We start from the raw sequence: 24,831 nt of genomic DNA, 5'->3' as shown, positions 1-24,831 counted from the left end.
TTCAGAAAAAAAGTAGCATTAAATTTTTTTTCATTGATATTCAAAAATTTATCAATAAATGATTTTAAAAATTAAAGAAATTCCACTGATGAATGGCTGGCTCTCTTTGATATAAATAACTGCAAAGTTGAAAAATTATTGTTAGGAAGTGAGCCGTATTAGGATGATTTTACCTTTAGCGCTTAACCCTTTAATGGACCATTTATTTCTAGTAAAGGTAAATGAAAGTATTTTTAGAATTGAAATTGCTTTAAGAATAGTAATTGATATAAGGAAAAAAAAACTCATTTAGTTTATAAAAATGCCATTTTTTGGTGGTAAATATATTTAACACGGCCTATTAGGAATTTATTGACTTTTATTTTTCTTTATCTATAAAATAAATTTTATAAATGCTACAAACTTCAGAAAGAACTATGTATTTTATAACTTTTATACGATTTTTTAAACTAACAAATGGTTACCATTTTATTCAAGAAAGCTGAAGTTGTTAACAAATAGAAACCTAAATTAAAAGTGGTAAAAAAGTGGTGGTAAGTATTCTTCCCTCGGCCTTCGAAAGGGTTAAAAAAGACACCGGTGTGTCAGGCTGTATTTCATAACTATAAGTTATTAAAATGCCAAATACAGTATTTTTCTCGTTTTTTGACCAAAATTAATGACAAAAAGTATGAAAAGTATGTTTCACAAAAATTCTACTTCGAAGGGTTATTTATCTAAAGTAGATTATTACTGAGATTTGCTATCATAAAATATCGTAGCCTCAAAATTTCAGATCAAAACGTAAATATTAAAGTTATTAATATAATTTGGTAAACAAGATTGATTCTCAAAGATAGATTTCGAAAATGAAACAGATATGTCACTTTCTATCTTTTTGAAAAACAAGTTTTAACTCACGGTTTCTTATTAGTAGTCCGATCTGACCACCATACCTGCCAATTCTTCCGGAAGATTTTATTTTCATATTTAAAGTGGTAGTAATTATATACTATTTTTTCTTTTATAATCTTAATTTTTAAATGATATTGATCTCCACTATTCTTACAAAAATTAAGCACATATATTAATATGCGTTACTATCATGGTTGTCAACTTAAGTTTTCTCAAATACAACGTATTTGTTTGCTTAAAATTGAAGTTTAAATTCCATTTTAATACCACTGGGAAAAATGATAATGGAAGGGATTAAAAGTTGGCAGGTATGGACCACTATGAAGATCTAGTAAACATAAGAAAGTGGTAGCAAATATATGTTTAAAAATTTGTTTAATTTATGAATATGATTGGTTTGTCTTATTTACTTCAACCACTACAGAGTCAATTCTCAAAAATATCTGATAAATTTCTCTCAGACACTTTTAAAATAGAATTTGGGTTCACGCTCAGAACTGGTTCACTTTTTAAATAGTCTGCGCAGACTTCTTATAAAAACCGCGTGGAGGCTTTCTGATGTAGGAGGTGATGGCAGTACTCAGCAAACTGTGACTTGTGTGCCACATGCAAAATTTTTGTGATTCGAGAACTTGTATTTGAAATAAATATGGCTGAGTGAGGTTTTGTTGCAGAGTTTGACGACCATTGGATTAACTCTTTTGTAACCGGCTTACGAGGCATTTCTGTTTCTTTTCCTAAAATAAAATATTTAATATTTATCTCACTCACGCGTGGCCAAAAAAAGTGGGCCCTATATTAAATAGCAATTATGTGAGGAAAAAAATTGATTGCAATTATTTATTAATACTAGGTGGATGTTTTTTTCTGTTTCATTTTGGCTTTAAAAAAAGCTTGATTCAATTTTAAGTTACTATATGTATTTTTAATAGTGTTTGAAGTATTATTGGAACCACGATAAATATTTGATTTTTTTTCTTTTATTTAACGCTTCAATAAAAATATCATGTTTTTATAGTTTGTTTTGTGGTATTTATTGGTCTGATTGATTGACATATTTTTAAATAACATTTAGCCATCTGCAATCGGACACAACCATAGCACCAAGAATTACAAGACACACTCTCAGTAATAAAACTCTCATTTTTGATGATTCAGCAATCCTTGAGCTCTTTTTCGTTAATTTTGCGAATCAGTTCGTCCGAAATCACGTGATTTAGGACGAAACGCGAACTCTTAAATATATGACAAAAATGTTTCATCAACTCGGAACTTCATCGCAGTGCATTATGGGATATTATTAACTGGAATAAAAATTAATGAGTAATCGAAAATAAATTAACGAATCAACTTAACATGCTGTATAGTGGTCAAGGTGTTACCTTCATACCCGGGAAATTGGAAATTAGGAAATTTGAGAATCCATTTTTTTACAGTGCAAAGCCCACTGTTTGTACAATTACCATACAACTCCTTTAAGCCATTAAATAATTACGGAAGATAGGAATAGTTTAACGAGTACCTGATCAATATGGACACCTCTGAATTGAGAGATTCTTTGCTACTTGCTACATCAGTGACTACTTACACTGATGTTAGTGGGTAATTAGTAATTGGAGCCATTAAAAGTGGTTATTAAACATTAAACTGTTAACATTCAGAGAAGTAGATATTTTATGGTGGGAGAAAAGAGCCTTCGAGCTAAAAGGGTTGATGCATTAGAAAAAATAAGTAGTACTTTTCACAACTATTTTGAAAATAATCTTTCAGCTAAAATGGAAAAAATTGTAGCTATGGAATATGATTAATTAAAGAGCTCAGTGGATGAAGTAGGTAAGTCACATTTCCAGGGGTATTCGTTAATCAGGGAAAAGAACATAGAATGAAGTATGCTAATATGTTTAATGGAACAAAATTGTTTTTGCTTTCGCCACATAAGTTTTGCGTGTATTAGCTTATTTATTTATTGTGTTATTTCAAATTAGGTAATAAGAAATAAAATAAGGAAAGAAATTCTTGATCTCTCTACTAATAAATAGGATGACATCCATTTTCTTCTCGACTAAAAACTGTTGGCCAAATTATTTGCCAACGAAGGGTATACCTGTCAAAAATGAAATAAAGAAAAATATTCATGAAGGGTTTAATGAATTAAAATTTAAACAAAATGACATCGAGATTTGCCGAATCTACAGAGGGCAAGAGCAGAAGAAAATGTTAATCCAGTATGATTGCCATATGAAATTTGGAAGTGCTTTTTATACTGTTTTTTAACTTCTCTAAGGTTCCAAAGGCAATAAAACAGATTTTGATGTTTCCGTCCAACCTTCCAGGGTTGTATTATGTTAAAGCCCGATGACTTTTTTTTTAAACTTTGACTAAAATTAATTGCAACTCCTATTGTGTATACTTTTTTTACCTTATTTTTGACAAGGATTCCAAAAATATATATTAAGAGCTGTGATTTAAGAACATCCATAAACTAATCATGCATTTTCAATTGCAGTCAATAAACATACACAAAATTTCTCATGGCAAATAGTCAATTTTATTTACATAAATATACCATTTCTAAATATTATATTTAGAATAAAAATTTGATAAAATATCATTTTATAAATTACATACATATGTACAAATTAAAAAATACATATCTCAATAGAATTTCATAATTAATAATCAAAACAAAGTTATACATGGGCTATAAATTTATTTTCTTAAGCATGTAAAATTTGAAATTGAAAACTTTAGTCAATGAATAAGCAGTTATTGAACACTTAAGTTTTAAAATTTTAAATAAAATATGTGTAAATTTTATTTTAATCACAGCAGAGATTGGCTTGTCAAATGGATTAATACTCGATGATAAGGCACTATATTTGACACATTTTTTTTATATAAGTTTACATTTTGCATTACATATTTTTTAGAAAAATGTTCGTAATTCAACAATTAAGTTTAATTCTTGAATGCGTATACTAAAATAATTTTATTTTTAAGTATTACAATTAATGGAAACAATAAACTTTTCAAATAAAACGTTTATACAATAAACTTTAAACACATTCGAAAAAGTAAATGTTATATGGAAATAGCAAACTTTAAAAATCGTTCATTGCAAAAGTGAGCGTCAAAGACAGTTTAAATAGTTAACTTTTAGGATAATTCATTAAAAAGTATACATTCGAAACAAATTTTTGAAATAGTTAACTTAAAAGGCAATTCATTAAAAGGAAACTGTTCAAGACAAATATTTAACCCTTTCGGGCCCACTGTTACAAATACGTGCCAGCGTATTAGTAACAATAAACAGAAGAGTACAATGCAATAAATATAACTCGCGATATCATCAAATTCTAAATTAGTTTCAAAGAATTCAATTTTTATTGTTGTTCCCGTAAACTCCGTTTCTTTTCTTCAAAGATTTAAGTTTAAAAACGGACGAGAAAACTAAAATTTTACGAGACAAGAACTTACTATATTTTATTACTAAGACTTTCACATTTTGATAAGGAATTTTAAAAATCATTGAGAAAATACTGGCAGTACAACTAATTCATTTTCAGCTTATTTCCTAACCTTCTCCGCAACGCTGCAAATTTTGATTGAAAATTTTAAACAGGCAGCTCAATTATTACTACTACAAGAGGTCACGGATCTTGAGGATAAGTGTTATAATTCAGCTCTATATTATTTAAAAATAGTGGTTGATATTAAACGATGGAAGTTTAGAAGCAAATTCTCATTTTTAGTGGTTTGCAATAATTTTTCAATTCGTGTTGCCAGACGGAACACACTGAGCAGAAAAGGGTTAAAAAGTGAAAAATATTAGCGACTGCCACGATTTATAAGAGTATTAACAAATATGCAGGATTGTTTTCTGCCTGAATTTATTTTATTTTAAATTAGAAGGTTTCATTTGTAGCTTCTATTTCAAGTAATTCTTAGCCCTAATAAATATTCATGAACAGTTAAGATAATATGTATTTTTGTTAGGATGTGTATACGAATTTTGATGTTCTGTATTAAATATTTTTGATGGATGAAGATATAAGTAATTTGATTTAGATATTGCTTCAAACATGTAAACATTACTCACTGGAAGCAAGACAGCATATATTCCCATAGCACTAGGAACATACTGTCAACTGTATAGTCAATAAAACAAAAGCTTAAAATCAAAGTCTATAAATAAGTACTTAAAGAAACACCATTCCCTCAGCTATATTATTTTGGCTGTACAATGATTCGATGATCATCATCTTCTAGAACAGGAAGCCTGTACACGCTTTTTAGCTTTTATGGAAGACTTTTTATGGAACTAACCGCATTTGAGTTAAAGTGGCGGGGAAAACCACAAAAACTCCCACGGTAAGCCTAGGGACAAGGGGACTCTAACCCATGATCTGTCTACAACTGAGGATATTTTATGTCAGCACTATGATTGGTGCGACCCATGTAAGGAATTCGTATCGCCTGTCACCTCATTGGGAGGCAAGCACTTTGTTTTCTGAGCAACGACGGTTGAAGCATACATATTGTGTGCCACGTTATTTCAGCTAGCTCGTTGAAAGGCTTTCAAATTTTGCAAAATTTAGTGTTAATTCTTCAGCATTTTATGAAATTTCTTGCAAAAAGCTAAAAAGTTGGCACTCTTGTGTATTTAAAAAATCCTCTTTTTGGGTTATAAATTTTTTTTTCACGCATTAATTAAACACTACCCTAGTATTAATAAATCAAACCGATATTAATAAATGAAATCTAAAATATGGATATTAACGTTTATGATATGTTATGACATTTTTTATAAAGGAAGGTGGCTAATGCGCAAAACGAGTCACTTTTTAATTACAGTGCGCAAAAAAAAATTACCTTGAATAACTTTTGACCTAATGATGGGATCTTCAAGTTTTAGGATTCAATTTTAATGGTTCAGGGGGGTGATTTCAAATATGCTAATTAATTAGTGCAGACGATATTTTAAGTTACGAAATCAGGCCCAAAAACGTACTTTCTTTGTACAAATATACCTTTTTTTGAATTTGGATTCCTATTCCCCAAAATATAGGGGATAGCCGTAATCTAGGAAATATGGTCCCCATAAGGAAATTTGGTCAGGAGAGCTATTCAAAGTTTGGACCTACAATGTCAATTTCATTTTTTAAGTATTTCTTCATATCTCGAGAGCTTCTAAAGCGAATTAAAAAAAAATTGCACACAATTAGAAAATTCGTTTGTACAAAAAACTAATTTTAATTAATACTTATTGTTGTTTATTATTTAATTTAATAATAGTTAAAAAAAATTAAGATTGTGTCCTAGAACGGGAAGATCCGATCTTTAGATCAAAAGTTATTCAGAGCGGTCCGTTATTTTTGGCACACTGTACACCGAACAGGCTACCTACTTCTTGGAAGTGATGATTCAACTGTACACATTGGCATAGCTTTTACGACGACGAGACATGATGGTGCGTGTCAAAGACAACATTTACAAAGTTAATTTACAAGAAATTCACATTGATAAGACGATTGTTCTGAACAACATGGACGACCTTGGAAAAAATTGTCCTAAGAATCACTTTTCCTTCACTTCAAATCTTGAAACAAAAAATCACACTTTGGCTGAATTTGATTTATTTCTTGGCACTGTTTGATGAAAGCTTTTGAGTCATAGCCAGCCGAAGTCTCTGCCAACCATTCGGAAGAACTTTTGATTGAATGGCCTGAAGAAGTCCCTTAACCTCTGGAGAATGGCTGGAGCTATGATTGGATGTGAGCGGCCTTTTGTTTTACCAAGGCAGCGAGGTATTTCACTATTTGGAGATTTTCTCAAACAAGGAAACCCCTTGCTCTGATTGAAGAAGAAATGTTTTGCACCAATAAGTGGTCGGAGACCTAGGAACTTTTGAACAGTCTGCAAAATAACAATAATTAGTGTAAATATAAACTAGAGAATAATTATTTTCAGTAAATAAAATATTTTTAAACTAGAAAATATGATTTTGGTGGCCTTTTGATGCAGCTCCGGATGTGCATTTGAAAAATGAATGAAAATCAAAATTCTCGTTAAAGAAACTGGTCTTGGCTCAAATCCCTCCAATTGAATATTGAACGAAAAAATATGTTTTTTTTTTTTTTTTACTACAACGTTAGTTTCATTGGTAAACTCGCGAATTATTTCTTTTAAAATATAAATTTCACAACAGCAGGGCTGCCACCCTTCTTCGCTTGTTGTAAAAATTTATTCTAGTGGTACATGGGAAAATCCTTTTCCACAAGAGTAAAAGTTTAGCACGTAAGCAGCTAATACTATGTTGCTTTTTTACGAAAATCAACATATCTTTACATTTTTTTAAAATTATTACTTCCTATGCCCACCTGTGTTAACATTTTGTCAATTCACGCATTTACAGGACAGATTCATTGGCCACTCTTTCAGGTGTACCATGTTAAGTAAGCCAACGTTGCTCCCACAGAATGGATAGATAGTACAGAGAACGAAAGAACATCCGTGCCTTGCCCGGGATTCGAATCCAGAACCTTTCTAATGCAAGGCGAGTTACCTGACCTCTACATAGTCCGGTTGGCACATATCTTTACTTTATCTTTTGTAAAATAGCATGATCAAAGACAGATATTAGTTGCACCGTATAAAATATTATTTGATTGTTAGTCATATAAACTGCCTTATTTCGTATCGCAAATCTATTCACCTTCGTTGGTTTAATTGTTTCAATCGAGAGGTTTAGAGCAAGAATAAAAATAAGTTTAAATTTTCCCAAATTGTTTGATGCATTTTTGACTGTGGATTAACTGCTTCGATTGGTACAAGATTCAGGCACAACTGTAACATCATTCCTGTCTTATGAGACATTAAGTGTGGGGGGAAAATGTGTGTTAATTTCCTTTCTTTAATTTCATCTGCCATTGCTTCTTACCAGGTGTCCAAGAATCTTGATTTACCTTGTTCTTGCACCAAGTAACTCAATTGACTTTGTGCTACAGGGTTTTTATCCCGAGAGAAGAAAATAAAATAAGAAAGATTAGCGGGTCACTAAAAAAGTTACGAGACTTGGACTAATTTGAAAAATAATATATTTAATAAATGTATTAAATATATCTTTAAATGTATTAAATATAAGCAATATTATTATGTTTAGATTAGCAATATTTCGAGCAAAAATCGTGAATGCTAGAGATCAGGTAACTGCGTTTAAATTTTTACATTTCTAATTATTTTATAATTAATATAGCAAAAATAAAATATTTTCGAAATAGAAATAGGAAATTTTTAATTTAATATTGATGTCTTTGAGGAATTTCAATGTTAAACCTATCAAGGAAAATCAGAAGTATAATATGACACATTTTCTTGTTTTAATAAATAAAATGTTTCAATACATTCTGTCACAAATGGTAGTCTTAAACGAATATATAAAAGTGACATAAATGGCAAAACCGTCCAAAAGTCATGACAGTTTGTGATCTGATAATGATGGTAATTATTATAAAAATAATTTTGTTTCTGAAGTTGTTATTAAGTTTTGAAATTGTAATAACAAATTTCTAAGTGATTCGTGTTTTTTCTTGATTGGATCTACGCTGATTCCAAAGAACTTCGTTTGCTAGTTTAATTCATTATTTTTAATTGGGTATAATATGAAAAAAGCACAACTACTTCCACTTACTAGGAATAACATTTACCTTTTAGTTTAATTAATAAACTGAGTTTTAAATATGCTTACTAAATTCATAAACTTCGGTAAAACAACAATATAAATTATTTCCAAAGGAACTAGACTAATACAATTCCAACCTGGCGAGTAGCGACTAAAACAAGACACTTCGTTTGATGCTTTTACTTGTTGCTAGAAATCAGGTTCGCAGAAAATGCTGTTTACTAGTTAAATTTAGTAGGAATAACACGATCTGTGACGTAGGCTTTAGTATACCCATTGCCATTTTTTATCTTAAAGTATTTGAGATTGTGCACAATATCTTTATACCTGTATTATTTCTTTTTATGTTAGCTATAACTTTTTATTCGTTCTTTGTTACACTTTGAAGTCTAAGCATCATAAATGCTATTTTGATTATCTGATTAAAACAAATAATCTGCTAGTTACATTATGAATATACTGTTAAAATGTAGTTTCTTATTTCCAAGTAGGAACTTTAGAATTTTTTTGTTGAAAATTTCTTCCGTGGATTATTGACCAATCCACGAACGAAACGTATACCAAATCAAAACATTTCTAAGCTCAAACTTAATTGTTTGTAAAATTTACAAAATAAATTTGATTGTAAGAATGATTTAAAATATATTACCCGCAGCTCTTGAACTGGATCTTCAACAAGCTGCTCACCGCTAACAACAAGAATTTGATCAAGAGGAAAAAATCGAGTCCACCTTTCTAAATGTTTGGCATATTGACCAATCCTTATGGCTGACCAATCAGCATCCACTAATCCTGTACTGGCATTCCTATCACATCAAAATTTGTATGAATTATATTAACTAATCTAATAATCTGCAATAAGTATTAGATAAAGTGACAAAGATATATCATCAAATTATCAAAGATTTATTTTTATATTAAATTGACACAAAGAATTAATAAAGTCTAATATACCTAAATGCCATGTCTTCAAATGACCTTGTGTCTTGAGGTCTCTTGCTGGAGGCTTGTGTATAGTCCGAAAGAGCCCGAGTGACCGGATCTCTGACGACAATCAGCAGAAGTACGTTTTTTGACATGTTGGCTATCCTCTGAGGAGCTCCAGGCGTTACCAAGTAGCTAGGGGTTTTCTCCATTGTCAGCTGATTTTCAGAACTAAGAGGCATTTGCATTCTGTAAAAGAAAGAAAAAAAAAGTTCAGACAATAAATTTTTTTTAAAAACAAAATTGGGATCAAATGTTTTAAGGTAATGGCAAGATAACAATATTGATACAACAATAAGATAAGTCGTGAAATGTTAATAACATTTTTGGCCTTATATCACTTTTCTTGCCATATAGGATTTTACTATAAAATGTTGGTTTTCGTTTCAATGATAACACTGATAAACAAGCTATAGATATCTGGTATGGTGTTTTCCTTCCCGAATGTTGATTGTTAATCTGATATGAAATCTGAAAACCGTTTTGCTCTATCACGACAGGTTTTTAAGATATTGTCAAAAATTAATTTTCAGGGAACACCATTTAATTGTCAATACTGCTTAAATTTTAGTAATTTTGATGGGATGCTCTTCAAATTTTAGTAATTTTAATGGAATACTGTTGAAATTTCATTAATTTTGAAGGAAAGCTGTTTAAATTGTATTAATTTTATGAAATATTACTTGGATTTTAGTAATTTTAATAAAATTTGCTTGCATGGGATGCAACGTCACGTTTTCGCCACAGACACTAAGAATTTTCAAATTTCTTTACAATGAGTGACACTTTATGCTACAACAACAACAAAACAAAACAAGCTCTGGGGAAAAAGTTGTAGAAGAAAAAGATAGGGGAAAAAACATCGGGGAAAAAGCACTAGTCAACAATTACAAGAATTTAAAGACCGATTTAATTCAGACTGTTAAATATGAATTAAATATAATTAAATATATATTCAAATGCAAATTTATACTTATTTAAAAACTGATTAATATGCAAAGTTTAATTTGAAGCTTAGCCCTTTCGCGCCGACTGTCACAAATACGTGACAGCATAAAACCGTATGAACCAGGGAAAAAAGATAAAACTGGTAATCAAAGTAATTCTTTAACATTTAATTCACCATTACTTTGTTCAAAATAAAACTATTTAGTTATACTTTGAATTAACATTGATTATATATATGATTAAACTAACAATAACTAATGTAAAAGCAAAGTAAATCTGTCAAATTATAAACGACTACATTTAAGTTACCGTTTTTTATTTAGTTACATCATGATTCTGATTTTGTACGAATGCTTTTCTGAATCACCCGTCCCCAAGGGGTTAAGAAGCAAACTTTAAGCGCATATTTAGATTTATATTAATTGAACATCATATAATTATATAAAATACTTAATAGTATCATTATATGCAATGTATCAATTAACAATAGTTTCTCTGGAAGTTAATTTTGTGATTAAGTTAAAAATATTGACAAAAATTATGATAAGTTTCCTTTTATGTAATTTTATTTATAAAAAAAATCAACTGCTGATATAGAATTATCGTAAACAGAAAAAATATGGGTTAGTAATTTTGGGTAAGTAATTTAATATTGCACATTTGTCTGCTTCAGATTTTTATAAATTGACTTGCATAATTGTTTAAATCAAAGAAATCTAATTAAGAAACCGATAAAAAAAACTCCGTACAGTATCCTGCTGTACAGTTTACGAGGAAAGTGCTGCCTAGTGTGTGAAAGTTATTCTTAAGTAGTAATTATGATAATTTAATATTAGAGACGAGACGTTTGAGGGGATAAAGTACTCCTCTCCCAGTGAAGCGACCGAGGTTCGAATGATTCAGTTTGTGTATTGCTTTAGCTAGTACAGACAACAGTGCTTTAAAAAAATCTTCAGTGGTTGACGGATCATGGGTTCGAGTTATCTTTCCATCAGATTTGGGTAAATCTTTGTAATAAATGTGCAAAGCAAATGTGATTTAGTTTCGTTCCAAGCGTTTTCTTCGAAGCTACAGCAGTTCTCTAGAGTTCTAGGTTAAGTTTTAACTTATAATGATACGGAGTTGAATATTGATAAAGAAACAAACTAGATTTGGGTCGCGGTTGATAAAATGAATTATTATAAAGTTTAAATAGGGAAGGATAGAAAACTAGAGGAAGTATATGGAGCAGCGGTTCCCAAATGGTGTTCCGCGGATCCTTAGGGTTCCGTGAAAGATTTAAAGGGTTTCCAAGAGTTACTACTTTGTATAACCAGAGTTAAGTTTCGAAACCTCTGATTATATTTAGCACCAACCTATAATTCATAATTCATTTAATCTTATGGTTGCCTTTATTAAATTATATAAAGTAAAATGCCGATAAAATGGAAATGACATTTCCTTTAAAAAAATATATAATATTTCTAAAAACAAATTATGAACTAATTATAAAAAAAAACAAGCATTTATGAAATATTCCATTAATATTTCCTATCGCACTTTTCAAATCATAATAATTAAATTCTTTAATAAAGAAAAAGAATTCCATGATAACCATTTCCAACTTTTATGACAGTTCTTGAAAGTTTTTATTTCGAAGTAAACCATAACTCGGCTGGTTTTAATTATTTTCAGCTTACGTATATACACCAGAAACAAATTCATAACTAGACAAGATATGAGTCGCTCAAAAGCCAATGAATGCGGTTAAGTCCAAAACACAAAAATTGAGAAAATTAATGTTTTTTGATACATTAGTTTTTAAAATTATTGGTTTATTAATTTAATTAGAAAAGTGTATAAAGTCTTTTTTCGAGGTGTAAACTCTGCAAAAAAACTAGATATGTACAGGATGTGTAAATAAAAACGTAAGTATTTATTGAAATAATGACAGCATCTTAAAAATTTTAGGACTCATACCTTTTGGCAGCTGAAAAAGATAAGAAATATATATAGTCTACTAGTATAAACGAACTTAAATTTTTCACAATCATCATTAGATACAGTGACTTATGGAAAATAAACTGTTGGATTATTTCAAAAATTGTTTTTTACTTCAAAACTAGAGTGGCACTTTTCTTTGTTTTAGGAAATGAAAATAAAATAAATAAATAAAAAAAAAAACTAAAAATACCATATTTTAAAAAAATACTACAAAAACTACCATACCCCTTTTTTTCGTGAAAAAATACTACCGTAGTATTAAAAATACTACGTCTGGCAACCCTGTTACTAAGAATTTCTTGTTTTTCAGTGTTACCAACAAATATCGAAAGAAGAAGAAGAATTTAATTTTTATTTCAAAGTTTATGTAAAAAAATATTGATAAAAGGTGGACTTATTCACAATGGCTTCTGAAATTATTATACAATATATTCAGAAGCTATTAAAAAAAGGGCTGTCTGACCTAGAAAAAAGTAACCAACGAGTAAATCCTTTAATAACTAAGAAAATTATTATTTACTTCATCAAAATTTCCAAAAATCAGAAAATATCAAAAAATGGACTTAACCGCATTGGCTTCTGAGCGGCTCATATATCACTCGAGCAGCAAATAATGTAACTGTCTGATATAAAACCTAATTTAAGATAATTAATGATAAAACGATGAAATTCTAACCAAATATTTTAAATATAGTCTTTTAGAGGTTAATACAATCACATTTACCTTAAACTTTATTTATAAAATTGGGGCTCCGCTGAATGAAAGTTGATTATTTAGGGATCGGTAGCTGAAAAAAATTGGCTAATCTTAATTTGGTATAAAATTGACATAAAAAGAGGTTTAGTTTTCGATTTGAACGATAGAAATAAAAACGAAAGAAGGAATGAAGTTTTTAATGATGCTAAGATATATGAATATTTCAAGGGGAAAAAAATCTTCCTCAAGGTCGGTTAGGAAACGCAGATCCAAGTCATGTCAATGGGCGACAAATCGTTTGTCATCGCCAAGAGTGGGAGAATGGTTTACGGAAGTTTTAACTCTGATTCCAGAAAGCCACTTTGCAACACTTCATGTCACTAACCGTTCAACATAAATATTTTTTTTTTCCTTCGTGGTCCCTAGAAAAAATTGGAGAATGCCAGATGATTCACCACTGCTGTTGTTTCTGTATCCCTCTGGATTACTTTATGATAAACATAAATTTTATTGGTTTCAGGTCCTTATTTTTTATTTTATTTATTTATTTTGGAAGAGGATGTCATCGCTGGTTTCGCTAACGCATCTGTAATAATATATAGACGATGAAAGAATTTAAAAGAAATGCCTGGAATATGAGTTTTATAATAGAAACTTTTAATAATATATGTTTTAATTTTTATTGTAAATTGAAAAAAAAATCAACAACATACCTTACGTTTATTTCAAGAACTTTTGCAACCGTTCTAAAGCATTAAATTTGACAATATTATAGTGCAAACATTCCTTCTTATTAAAGAGGAACTATACTTTGGATGATTAAACAACATTAGTTTTTTAATTTATTTTAATACGACACTATGTATACGTAAGAACAGAAAGTATTGCCTGCAAAACCCGAACGCTGGTTCATAGTGATGTTCTTTTTTCTTTTTTGGGTTGCCAAAATATATTAATATTAAAGTAGTTATGTTTTGATCTGAAACTATGCAGTTGCAAATTTTTTTTAAAACTACTAGTTATCAACCTAAGTAGACAACTTAAATTCCTTTAAAAATAACCAAAATATTAAATTAATAATGGGTCATTGATTTGATATAACACCATATCATAAGACATATTGGATATAAATATAATTGGGTAATTGCAACTCCAGAATAAGTGAAGTGATTTCATGTCTAATCATATGATTTAAATCAGATTAATTGGATACCTATGGGCGATGTCACGCGTGTTTGTGTCGAACTTGATTGGCTTCTGAATCGACAAATGCCACGATTTACCAACTATGACGTCACTCGCAGGTATTCAAAACCTGTGCTAGTTTTTTATTTATTTATTTGTTATTTTTTTAAAAAAAGAAACCCACTTTTGAAGCCTTTACACAGAATCCTGACGTTCCATGAAACACGTTTTGGAAACCGTTGTCACATATTATGTTGCATAATTGATATCTTCATTTGAAAATTTTTTCATTGATTAAATACTGTAGTATTATGTTTTTGAAATTATTTAGTGCTTAGGTCAATTTAAACAGCATTTTAAAATAATCGGAGTGCAGGGGGTTTGGACGTTTTATGTCTGAAATTGTATATTATTTATATAAATACATGCAAAGATGCCACGGATTATTATAAATGTAAGAAGTGACAGACAATATAAATTCATTTATATTTACTTAATCTAATTAATAATTCAATGAAAATTACCATTATAAATTACATTACAAATTATTCATATTTAAAGTGAAAACAGATTTGCGTTTGCTTTAAAAGTAAATTAAAGAAATTTGCGAGAAATAGTTATCAATTTTAATTAAAATTTGTGCTATTTATTAATCACCCACGGGTGAAAGCCCTGGTACTTAAAACATTTCATTCCAGCATTTTTTTCGAAAAAAATGAAATATCTGTAACTATCAAGATTTCTTTTATAATTCTGGCATATAAACTGCTGTTTGTAGAAAATGCAACACCATGAAGGAATCATCAGAATCAAATGAAATTCGCAGCAAATGTCAATTATAGGATATTATGCAAATTAATAAAGTTTCAGAGCCATCGCGCGTGCGTGGCGCGCGCAGCGCCCTCTGAATTGATGCTGAAAGCGTATAAATAAAGTGCTGTAGCGGGACGTTGAAAATAGTCTATGATTATTTGTTAGTGGCAAACGTTTAGTGAGACCTGAGTATGCCTCCACGACGGAAGAATAAGAAATTCAAGCAACTTACGGAGTATGAACGAGGGAGGATAATCGGCCTTCGAGAAGGAGGATTTTCCTATCGCGCAATAGCAGCTCGTATGCAGCGGAACAGTTCCACAGTGATGCGAGTTTGGAAGCAGTGGACCGACGAGCACCGAACAACTCGAAAAACAGGCACTGGACGACAGAAGGTGACGTCAGAGCGCGATGATCGACACCTGCTCCGCATGGCGGTGAATGATCGCACAGCTTCCTCCAGGCAGCTGGCAGCACATTGGTCTACTGCTACAGGTGTACAATTGTCGGCTTCGTCAATTCGTCGTCGTCTGCTGCGCCGTGGATTGCGTGCAAGGGTGCCATTATACAGGATTCCCCTCACGGCGGATCATCGACGGCTGCGTCGGCAGTGGGCTCTTGAGCACAGAGACTGGCGAGCTGATTGGCACCAAGTTGTCTTTTCAGATGAATCACGCTTCAATTTGTGGACCCATGATGGCCGTGTTCGTGTTAGACGTTATGCCGGTCAACGCTGCCTTCCTGAGTGTATTATTGAACGACATAGTGGTCGAACACCCGGAGTTATGGTCTGGGGTGCGATTTCGTATCATGGACGATCCAATTTGATACGAATTGAGGGTAATCTCAATAGCAACAGATACGTCCGTGAAGTGCTACAGCCCGAAGTCGTTCCTTTCCTTCAAGGCATCCCTGGAGCTATCTTTCAGCAGGATAATGCACGCCCACATGTTGCGCGGACTGTTAGAGACTTCTGTTCAGCACAACGCATGCAACTTCTTCCTTGGCCTGCTTATTCGCCGGATATGTCGCCTATTGAGCACGTGTGGGATATGGTTGGTCGGCGTCTCACTCGTGATCCGCGTCCTGCAGTTTCCAAAGACGAACTTTGGTTGCGCATACAAGCGATATGGAATTCTCTTCCTCAAGCAGATATTCAACATCTGTTTGACTCCATGCCACGTCGTATAGCAGCACTTATTGCAGCGCGTGGTGGCTGCACCAAATACTGATTTCGGACGCTTAATTTGTTTCTTTTGTTTTGAAAATTTCATCATTTATTTGTATCAGTACAAGTCGTTTCTGCATTAAATTTCATTTGATTCTGATGATTCTTTCATGGTGTTGCATTTTCTACAAACAGCAGTTTATATAAAACTGCTTCTTTTCCAAGATAAAGTAGATATTGTTGAAAAATTTAAAAAAAGAATAAGTAAACTCCTCCCCAATACTAGCTATAACTGAAATGGTCTCGCTTTCACCCCTGTATTAATCACCACTTTTTCATTTTTAACCACTTGTGACATTCCTGTTTGTGATGTCATCCATTTAGAATTATTTATTAACATTCTTCTTAAGTTAAAGTGGTAGCAAATGATAAAAAAAAAATTCTACTTTGTTGAAGCACAGATGTCCAACCACTTTCTTCAAAAAGGCAATATTCAATTCAGTACAAAATTTTGTATTTACACCCCTAAGCAAGGAAGACTAACCCTTTCGAAGGCCGTGGGAAGTATACTTACCACCACTTTTAATTTAGGTTTCCATTTGTTAATAACTTCAACTTTCTTGAAGTGCGTTTGAATAAAATTGGTAACCATTTGTTAGTCTAAAAACACGTATAAAAGTTATAAATTACATAATTCCTTTGGAAGTTTGTAGCATTTGTAACATTTATTTTATAAATAAAAAAAAATAAAGGTCATTAAGTTCCTAATAAGTCGTGTTAAATATATTTACCACCAAAAAATTGGCATTTTATTAAGTAAATGAGTTTTTTTTTCTTGTATCAATTACTACTCTTAAAACAATTTCAATTCTAAAAATACTTTAATTTACCTTTACTAGAAATAAATGGTAAACCATTTGTTAGTTTAAAAACACGTATAAAAGTTATAAATTACATAATTCCTTTGGAAGTTTGTAGCATTTGTAACATTTATTTTATAAATAAAGAAAAATAAAGGTCATTAAGTTCCTAATAAGTCGTGTTAAATATATTTACCACCAAAAAATTGGCATTTTATTAAGTAAATGAGTTTTTTTTTCTTGTATCAATTACTACTCTTAAAACAATTTCAATTCTAAAAATACTTTAATTTACCTTTACTAGAAATAAATGGCCCATTAAAGGGTTAAAAATATTAAAATTCTTTTGAATGTTTTTGAAATGAAATGCTGCTCAGTTATCAAAATAAATAGCGCAAATTACTTGGAGACTTTTTGAAAAACAAAACACTGTCTAAACAACTGTTTCTAAATACAAATTTAAGTAAAACATCACCTTAAAAAGGCAGGGAAGTTACGAGTTACAGTTATTAATAGTAAGACACTGAACGATAGCATCAAAACATCCCTAATATAAGTGGAAAAAAGATAAAGATCTTAAGAAGGTTAAGTGTAGCAAATGAGAATTTAAGAGACTCATAAGGATGATTAATGGTGGTCTGACAGTTACAGTGAATTCCTTATAAACGAATTTTATTTTCAGAGAAGTCGGAATTAAATTGATAGTTAGAGATATTTATTAATTTATTTTCGTGGTTAGCATTCCAATAGAGTTAAAATACATTTTATTTCCTAGTTTGTGGATTCACACAAATTATCTAAATTTTTTAAAATATTTTATTATACTATCATTTTGCTGTTTTAAATATTTTAAAACAACTATTTTTTTGACAGTTTTTGTATTTAATAGAATGACTCTTGGAGTTTAGAATAAGTCCCCAAAAATAAATTTTAAGTTTACTGTTTCTTACTATTAATCTGTTTTTATTTATTTGTTTTTAGTAAAACATTTAACGATCAAAATATTTGTTAATGGTAAATTTTAAGATTTATTAACCAAATAATTTTAAAAAACAATTGTCATCGGCGAAACAGGATAAAAGGATTGTAAAAATAAGAATAAATTTAAAGTGGCGATTGTAATTTTTCACATTAATATCGTTATATTAAAATCTTTTATTTTAATAGCAATTAATGTAATCGTTAAGAATATTTGTATGTTTTCAGGTTACTAATTTTATTAAAAAATAATTAAGGAAAAGAACTAAAAAAGTTAACCTTTCGCACTTAGTCAAAAATCTATGGTTTTAATTAAAAGCACGATCTTTGGCGTTCTTTTTCTTTCCTGGTTGACCTTAAAAACAAAGATGGTTGAATGATATAATACTCCCTTTCTGCACTAAACGTATTATTGACATAAAATATTTTAATTGATAGATGGAAACTAGGTTAGAGTCCCGTGGACGTCGGGTTAACCATGGTTGTTTTTCCTCTCTTCGCAATCGATTTAGTTCCATGTAATCAATCCCAGTTGAGGCAAATTTGTTGCTATCCTTGATACAGAAGCTCTAATTTTCTGAGCCAGATTTTAAATTGCAATGTTACGGTATTCAAAATTAATTTCTCAACTTCAAAAGTATGAACCGACAGTAATGAAATAAAATATTTCTAGTTAATTTGAAATGTTGATCTACATATTACGTGCCAAAGATAGCATTTTCAACAGGGCTCGAAAAACCGCCCGTCCTCGGCGGTCAAAAATTTCCCGCGGACAACGAATTTCTCGAATCAGACGTCCGCGCGTACGGCCATTCCCGTTAATGTTCGTGATACACTTTCAATTTTTCTTATCTTATAAGAGTCTACCGCCTCACTTCTAAAATGACCATCTAATCTAGAAATCCCGTACAGCAACATACTGCACATGGTGGATTGATGTTTTTTCCGTCTCGGAGTACTGCAGCAGTTGAAAGGGACTTTTCAGCAATGAACTTACAAAAAAATACATTACGTAAGCGTTAAACGCAATTATGAACATCTACCTAAATGGAAAACCCCTTTCTGATTTCTGTGCAGAAACCTCTGTAAATCATAGGCTTGATTGTGGAATTGGCAAACGTCCTATTTGATTCATTTAAAAAACGCAGTACCCTCGGATAAATTGACAATCCAGATAACTTGACCTTTGTCATTTAAGTTATTTCATAAGAGAAACAAATTATTTCATAAAAGAAATACTAGGTTTTACTATTAGTAACCCAGTATTTCTTTTATTACTGTATAATGTAATCATAGTAACTACTAATTCATTGTGTAATTTATATAAATGTTTGTAATAAATAAGAAAAAATGATATTTTTATTTATTTAGAAGCGACGGGTTAGTTTCAAAGGAGGCCGGGTAAAATTTCTGAGTTTTTTCGAGCCCTGATTTTCAATTCATTTGATTTAATTTAATTTCCTCTAACCTAAGCAAACATCCATGTATAGTGATTGCTCTGATTCTGATGCATACCTGCTAACTTTTAATCCTTTCGAGGATGCATTTCCCCAGTGGTAGTAAAATGTAATTTAAATTGCAATTTTATGCAGAAGCATATGCGTATTTTGAAGAAGCTTCAGCGAACTGCCACAAGAGTATTACATATTTATAAATATGTTTAGTTTTTTTTTAAGAATAGTGGTGGTCAATTAAATTATAAATTAAGTTTATAAATGCTAGGAATATATAGAAAGCATAAATTTTGCTACCACTTTAAATATAGAAATAAAATTTTACGCCAAATGCGTAGAAGTTGGCAGGTATGCTGATGGCTTGGCGAAGCAATGCGCTCAGAAAAATTCTCACTCGCTGGTAGACACGTGGTCATAAGGCTCAGAGTTACCGACGGTTTAAAAAAAAACTAGGAAAACCTACTGCAATATCCACAATTTATTTAATTCTATATACAAGGGCCAGTCTCTTATTCAAATTAAAATAGTGGTAAGAGGGTTACGTAATTTTTCTGTTGTTTATTTTTGGATGAAATGAGATCTTATGAAACTATCACGTTATGATAACAATATAACTAATGTATTTAGTTCTAAAATGGCTGCGCTAATTTTTTTAAAAAATTAAAGTGAAATTTAACAGGGTTTATACGGTCCTTAGAAAAATATAGAAGGTTGTGTTACTATACCGAGTAAGAAACAGTAATTTTCTTTTTTTTTTTTGCTATGATATTCGCATCTCATGCCATACGTTTCGTGATTTTATGTATCTATTTGGATATATTAAGTATAGTAGTGGAAAAAATATTAATGAAAAATATTTAATTCCATTAACTTTGCTACCATTTTTTAAAGGCCGTACAAGCCCTGGTTAATTATTTTGTTTGTTTTATAGTTTAAAGTAATTTGGTTACAGTTTTTAAATTTTTTTGCATTAGGTTAAAAAAAACTTGAAGGAAAGTCTTATGCAGAGATGCAAATTGCTACGGATTCAACAAAATAAGTTTAAGAAACGGTATAGAATTGCAAACTAAAATTTGTAGAATTTCAATTAACTTAGGCAACTTTTTAAAGGGTCAACACGATAACAAAGTGGCGCACCACAAAAGTCTTTGAAGTATTTAGAAGTAGATGTGAGTAAAACTCTCATGAATCGAACTTACTAAATGAATAATCATAAATTAAACGATTACCTCTCGAAAATATTTATTAGCCGCCTGGAGCAAGTTGGCATCTCTGTATAAGCAGGGGTCGAAGCATCATAAAAAATTAAAAAAGCGGTAGTCAATTTACTGAATACTATCAAACAAAAGGTTTAATTTAAATTAAAGCTAACAAAATACTAAACTGACACCGTTTTTAATTTAAAAATAACACCCAATTCATTTTCAGAACTAAATTTTTCTACTTATATAGTTAAAATAACGTGGATGTAAAATATTTCATTTAATTGAAAAATAAAGGAAAAATTCAATAACTCTCTTGCCATCAATTTAAATTTAATAGGAGGCTTCGACCCCCCATGTATATGAAATGGCTGTTTATCCCCAATGATAAAATGAAATATTTTTAATGTTCATATTCTGATATATTTGTAATCATATTCATAAATTGATGTACTTGTAATCATATTCATAAATTGACATACTTGTAATCATATTCACTTAGTCACATATTCATAAATATAAAATTTAGAAAAAGGAGCTTGTAAGTTTATTTGGATAAAAAAAAAAAGGGTGAAAACTTAAGAATAATGTATGTATTTCAACTCCTGGCTTAATGTGTTCCTCAACATGTTGAAAATAACAATTCAACCCAACTTCTGAGTTATTGTAAATTTACAACCATCAACACCATCTGCAAATATGCAGGGTTCCAAAATACTCGTGGCTTTGCTAGATTAAGCAGGCACTCCACAAGTCTTCTCTACTTTTGAATGCTTCTCGAAGGGACTTAAACGTGTTGAAACAAATACTTAAACCATCATTCCTACCATACCGTGCACCATTCGAATCCCATCCATGCTATTTTTAGGTCATCTCACAATCGAAAGAGGAGATATGGGGGCAGTTCGAACTGGATCATAGTTGAGTTGAGATGTACTACTAAAATGGTGAAAAGTAAACTTCCGTAAAGCATGCTTAGAAAGTGACGACAAGCTCATAATCCACACTAGAAGGCATCTTGTCAGTTGTTGCTAGAAGAACTGATTCGATTTATGACTGATTGGGATTGATGATTCTCTTAAGAGTAGAGATAAAAGTTTTTTTTGTTCATATGGTTGTTCTCATGGTGGAATTTTTAATTTTTTTGATACTATTTACTGTAGTTAGCAAAATTGCTACACAACTGTGAGGAATGTGTGCTTGCATTTTTTTCTCATTTAATGAATAAGCTGTTTGAGTGTCTAATCATTACCATCTGTTCTTTTCTTTTGCTAATTTTTTTATTTCAAATTCTTAACTTAGAAATTACTTAGTTTAACTTTGTAACCGGGATATGGTGACTGCCCAGATTATAATAATTATCAAATAGTTATCACTGCTTTTTTTTAAATTAGTTACTTTTCTAAATTTTTTTTATATTTCAAACTCCTGATTTAGAAGCAATTTAGTTTTTACACAGATATTGAAAGTGTCCCCACTATAATAATTATTAGTTTGTTTATGTTTTGAAATATTTAGATTGAATTTATAGAGTTACGTCTATTTGAATACTAAATATGGAGTTTCCATAATGAGTGTTCTTTAACATATATTATTAGAATGCTTTATCAGGATCAAAAATGAAGCAAAAAATGTGCATACATTAGGGATCACGAAATAGTATTTAAGCAGGGGAAAAATACATTTCATAAAATCCAACCAATTATTCTCGTGGAAGGTTCGAAAAAAATGACAAAACCTGTTAGTAGAAACAGACTTGATATGTGATAGTTAAAAATGTCCTCAACTCTCCTCCTGCAATCAAACTGGTTTTGATGTTTTTATTCCAACATCCACATTAGTGGTTGGATAGATTTCGACTGCGTTTTTGTTTCCCCTCTCTTCAGATATTAATTTCTGACCCCTAATAAACAACTTTTTTTTTAAATTCATTGTTGACAGGGACTCTAAAAATTTATATTGAAGGCATTCATTTCAAAAGAACTTGTATATTAATAAATATTTTGTTTAAAGTGAACAACATAAAAGTGCTTCTAACAGTTAAGAAACTGACTAAAAATACATGCTAATTACAAAAGCGATAAAATTGCTAAATTGAAATCAAGAATTTCCTTAAAGATAAAATAGCTGTCCCATCATTATAAAGCCTACTTTTGTCTTATTCTGCTTATTTGTTTAAATTAATAACTCTCAAAATTTCACATATAGACGAGATAACTGTTTTTGCTTCCGTCAAAATAGTGCTTACACTCAATATAGCACTTATTTTACACATCTAAAGAAATGTTTATGTATTAATACTTAACATTCTCCTAATAATCAAAATAACAGTTACTTTTGAGATCGTAATAGTGCTTAAATTTGATTTTTTTTCATTATTCATTTTACACATTTGAAGTTAAAATGCAATTAAATAAATAATTTTTCTGGCAAACGAAATAACCGTTGCACGTCTTCGTCATAACATTGCTTACATTTGATTTCTTCTGTATTTATTTTTCAGATATGAATAGAAATTGTTGAAATTTATGCTCCTCAACATTTCACATATAGACGAGCTTCTATCGTTTAATAGTAGTACCTACAGTCGATATTAGCATTTATCTTTCAGATATAAAGAAATTTTAAAATAGTAATCCTCAACATTTTCCTAATTCATAAAATAACAGGTTAAGTTGAGATAGTAATAGTGCTAACATTTGATTTTTTTTCATTAATTCAGCCTTCGCGTTTGAAGTTAAAATGTTAAATAAATCAATGTACCTCAATATTTTCCTTTCAAACGAGATAACAGTTGCAAGTCTCTACAATTGTGCTTACGTTTGATTTCTTCTGTATCTATTTTTCAGATATGAAAAGAAATTTGTTAAATTAATACCCCTCAACATTTCACATTTAGACGAGCTTCCATCATTTAATAGTGTTTTTACATTTGATATTAGCATTTATCTTTCAGATAAAGAAAAATGTTGAAATAATAATCCTCAACATTTTCCTAATTCATAAAATAACAGGTTAAGTTAAGATAGTAATAGTGCTAACATTTGATTTTTTTTCATTAATTCAGCCTTCACGTTTGAAGTTAAAATGTTAAATAAATCAATGTACATCAATATTTTCCTTACAAACGAGATAACAGTTGCAAGTCTCTATAAAAGTGCTTTCATTTTATTTCTTCTGTATTTATTTTTCAGATATGAAAAGAAATTTGTTAAATTAATAGCCCTTAACATTTCACATATAGACGAGCTTCCATCATTTAATAGTGCCTACATTCAATATTACCATTTATCTTTCAGATTTAAAAAAAAAAAAAAATGTTAAAATAATAATCCTCAACATTTTCCTAATTGTCAAAATAACAGGTTCAGTTGAGATAGTAATAGTGCTTACATTTGATTTTTTTCTTCCTTCATTAATAATTCAGTTTTCACGTTTGAAGTTAAAAGTGTTAAACAAATCAATAATCCTCAATATTTTCCTTACAAACGAGATAATAGTTGCACATCTCTATAATAGGGCTTATATTTGATTTCTTCTGTATTCTGTATTTTTCACATTTAAAATGAATTAATAATCCCATTAAAAAATATGTTTTGTGCTAGACGGGCGTTATATACACCAGGAAATACTGAGGAAGAGAACATTTATAGGCGTATCGTAATACCGCCCACCGCTGTTACTCTCAAAGGTGCCGATGCCGCCCTCGTAGAATGACGCCCTCTTACTTGTCATTCGTCACCTCTAGGTGACATTTTTTTGGTTTAGTTTATCATCTTTATTTTGCTTATCTCTTCCGGAACGCTAAGAATTTTTATTCTGCAGAGCAAAAAATACCTTTCCCCTATTACCCAAAATTCCTCAAAATGTTACTTGTTTATATCAAAAGACATCGTTTGGGAATGCTAGTAGCTACAACACTAATTCTCAATTTTAGCAGTTTTGTCAACTGAACTAATCCAATAACCCATTTGCATTTGGCCT

At 30.5% G+C, this 24,831-nt stretch overlaps 1 protein-coding gene across 1 annotated transcript in view; it reads right to left on the bottom strand.

The window, feature by feature from the left end:
• Positions 1-6,011: 6,011 nt before the first annotated feature.
• LOC107454724 (heparan sulfate glucosamine 3-O-sulfotransferase 3A1) overlaps positions 6,012-24,831 on the bottom strand; it is a 113,827-nt gene continuing 95,007 nt past the window's right edge. The window contains exons 3-5 of the mRNA XM_016072000.4: positions 9,530-9,748; positions 9,225-9,381; positions 6,012-6,810 (exon numbers count right to left, since the gene is read on the bottom strand). Of these exons, the coding sequence (XP_015927486.1) occupies positions 6,565-6,810; positions 9,225-9,381; positions 9,530-9,748 (622 nt within the window). The 3' untranslated portion in view covers positions 6,012-6,564. The remainder of the gene's footprint in view (positions 6,811-9,224; positions 9,382-9,529; positions 9,749-24,831) is intronic.

Source organism: Parasteatoda tepidariorum, chromosome 5, assembly GCF_982258835.1.
Source record: "Parasteatoda tepidariorum strain Cologne lab strain chromosome 5, Ptep-v5.0, whole genome shotgun sequence".
Classification (NCBI taxonomy): Eukaryota; Metazoa; Arthropoda; class Arachnida; order Araneae; family Theridiidae; genus Parasteatoda; species Parasteatoda tepidariorum.
The sequence above is the reverse complement of the archived record's forward strand: the minus strand, read 5'-3'. Positions and strand labels throughout refer to the sequence as shown.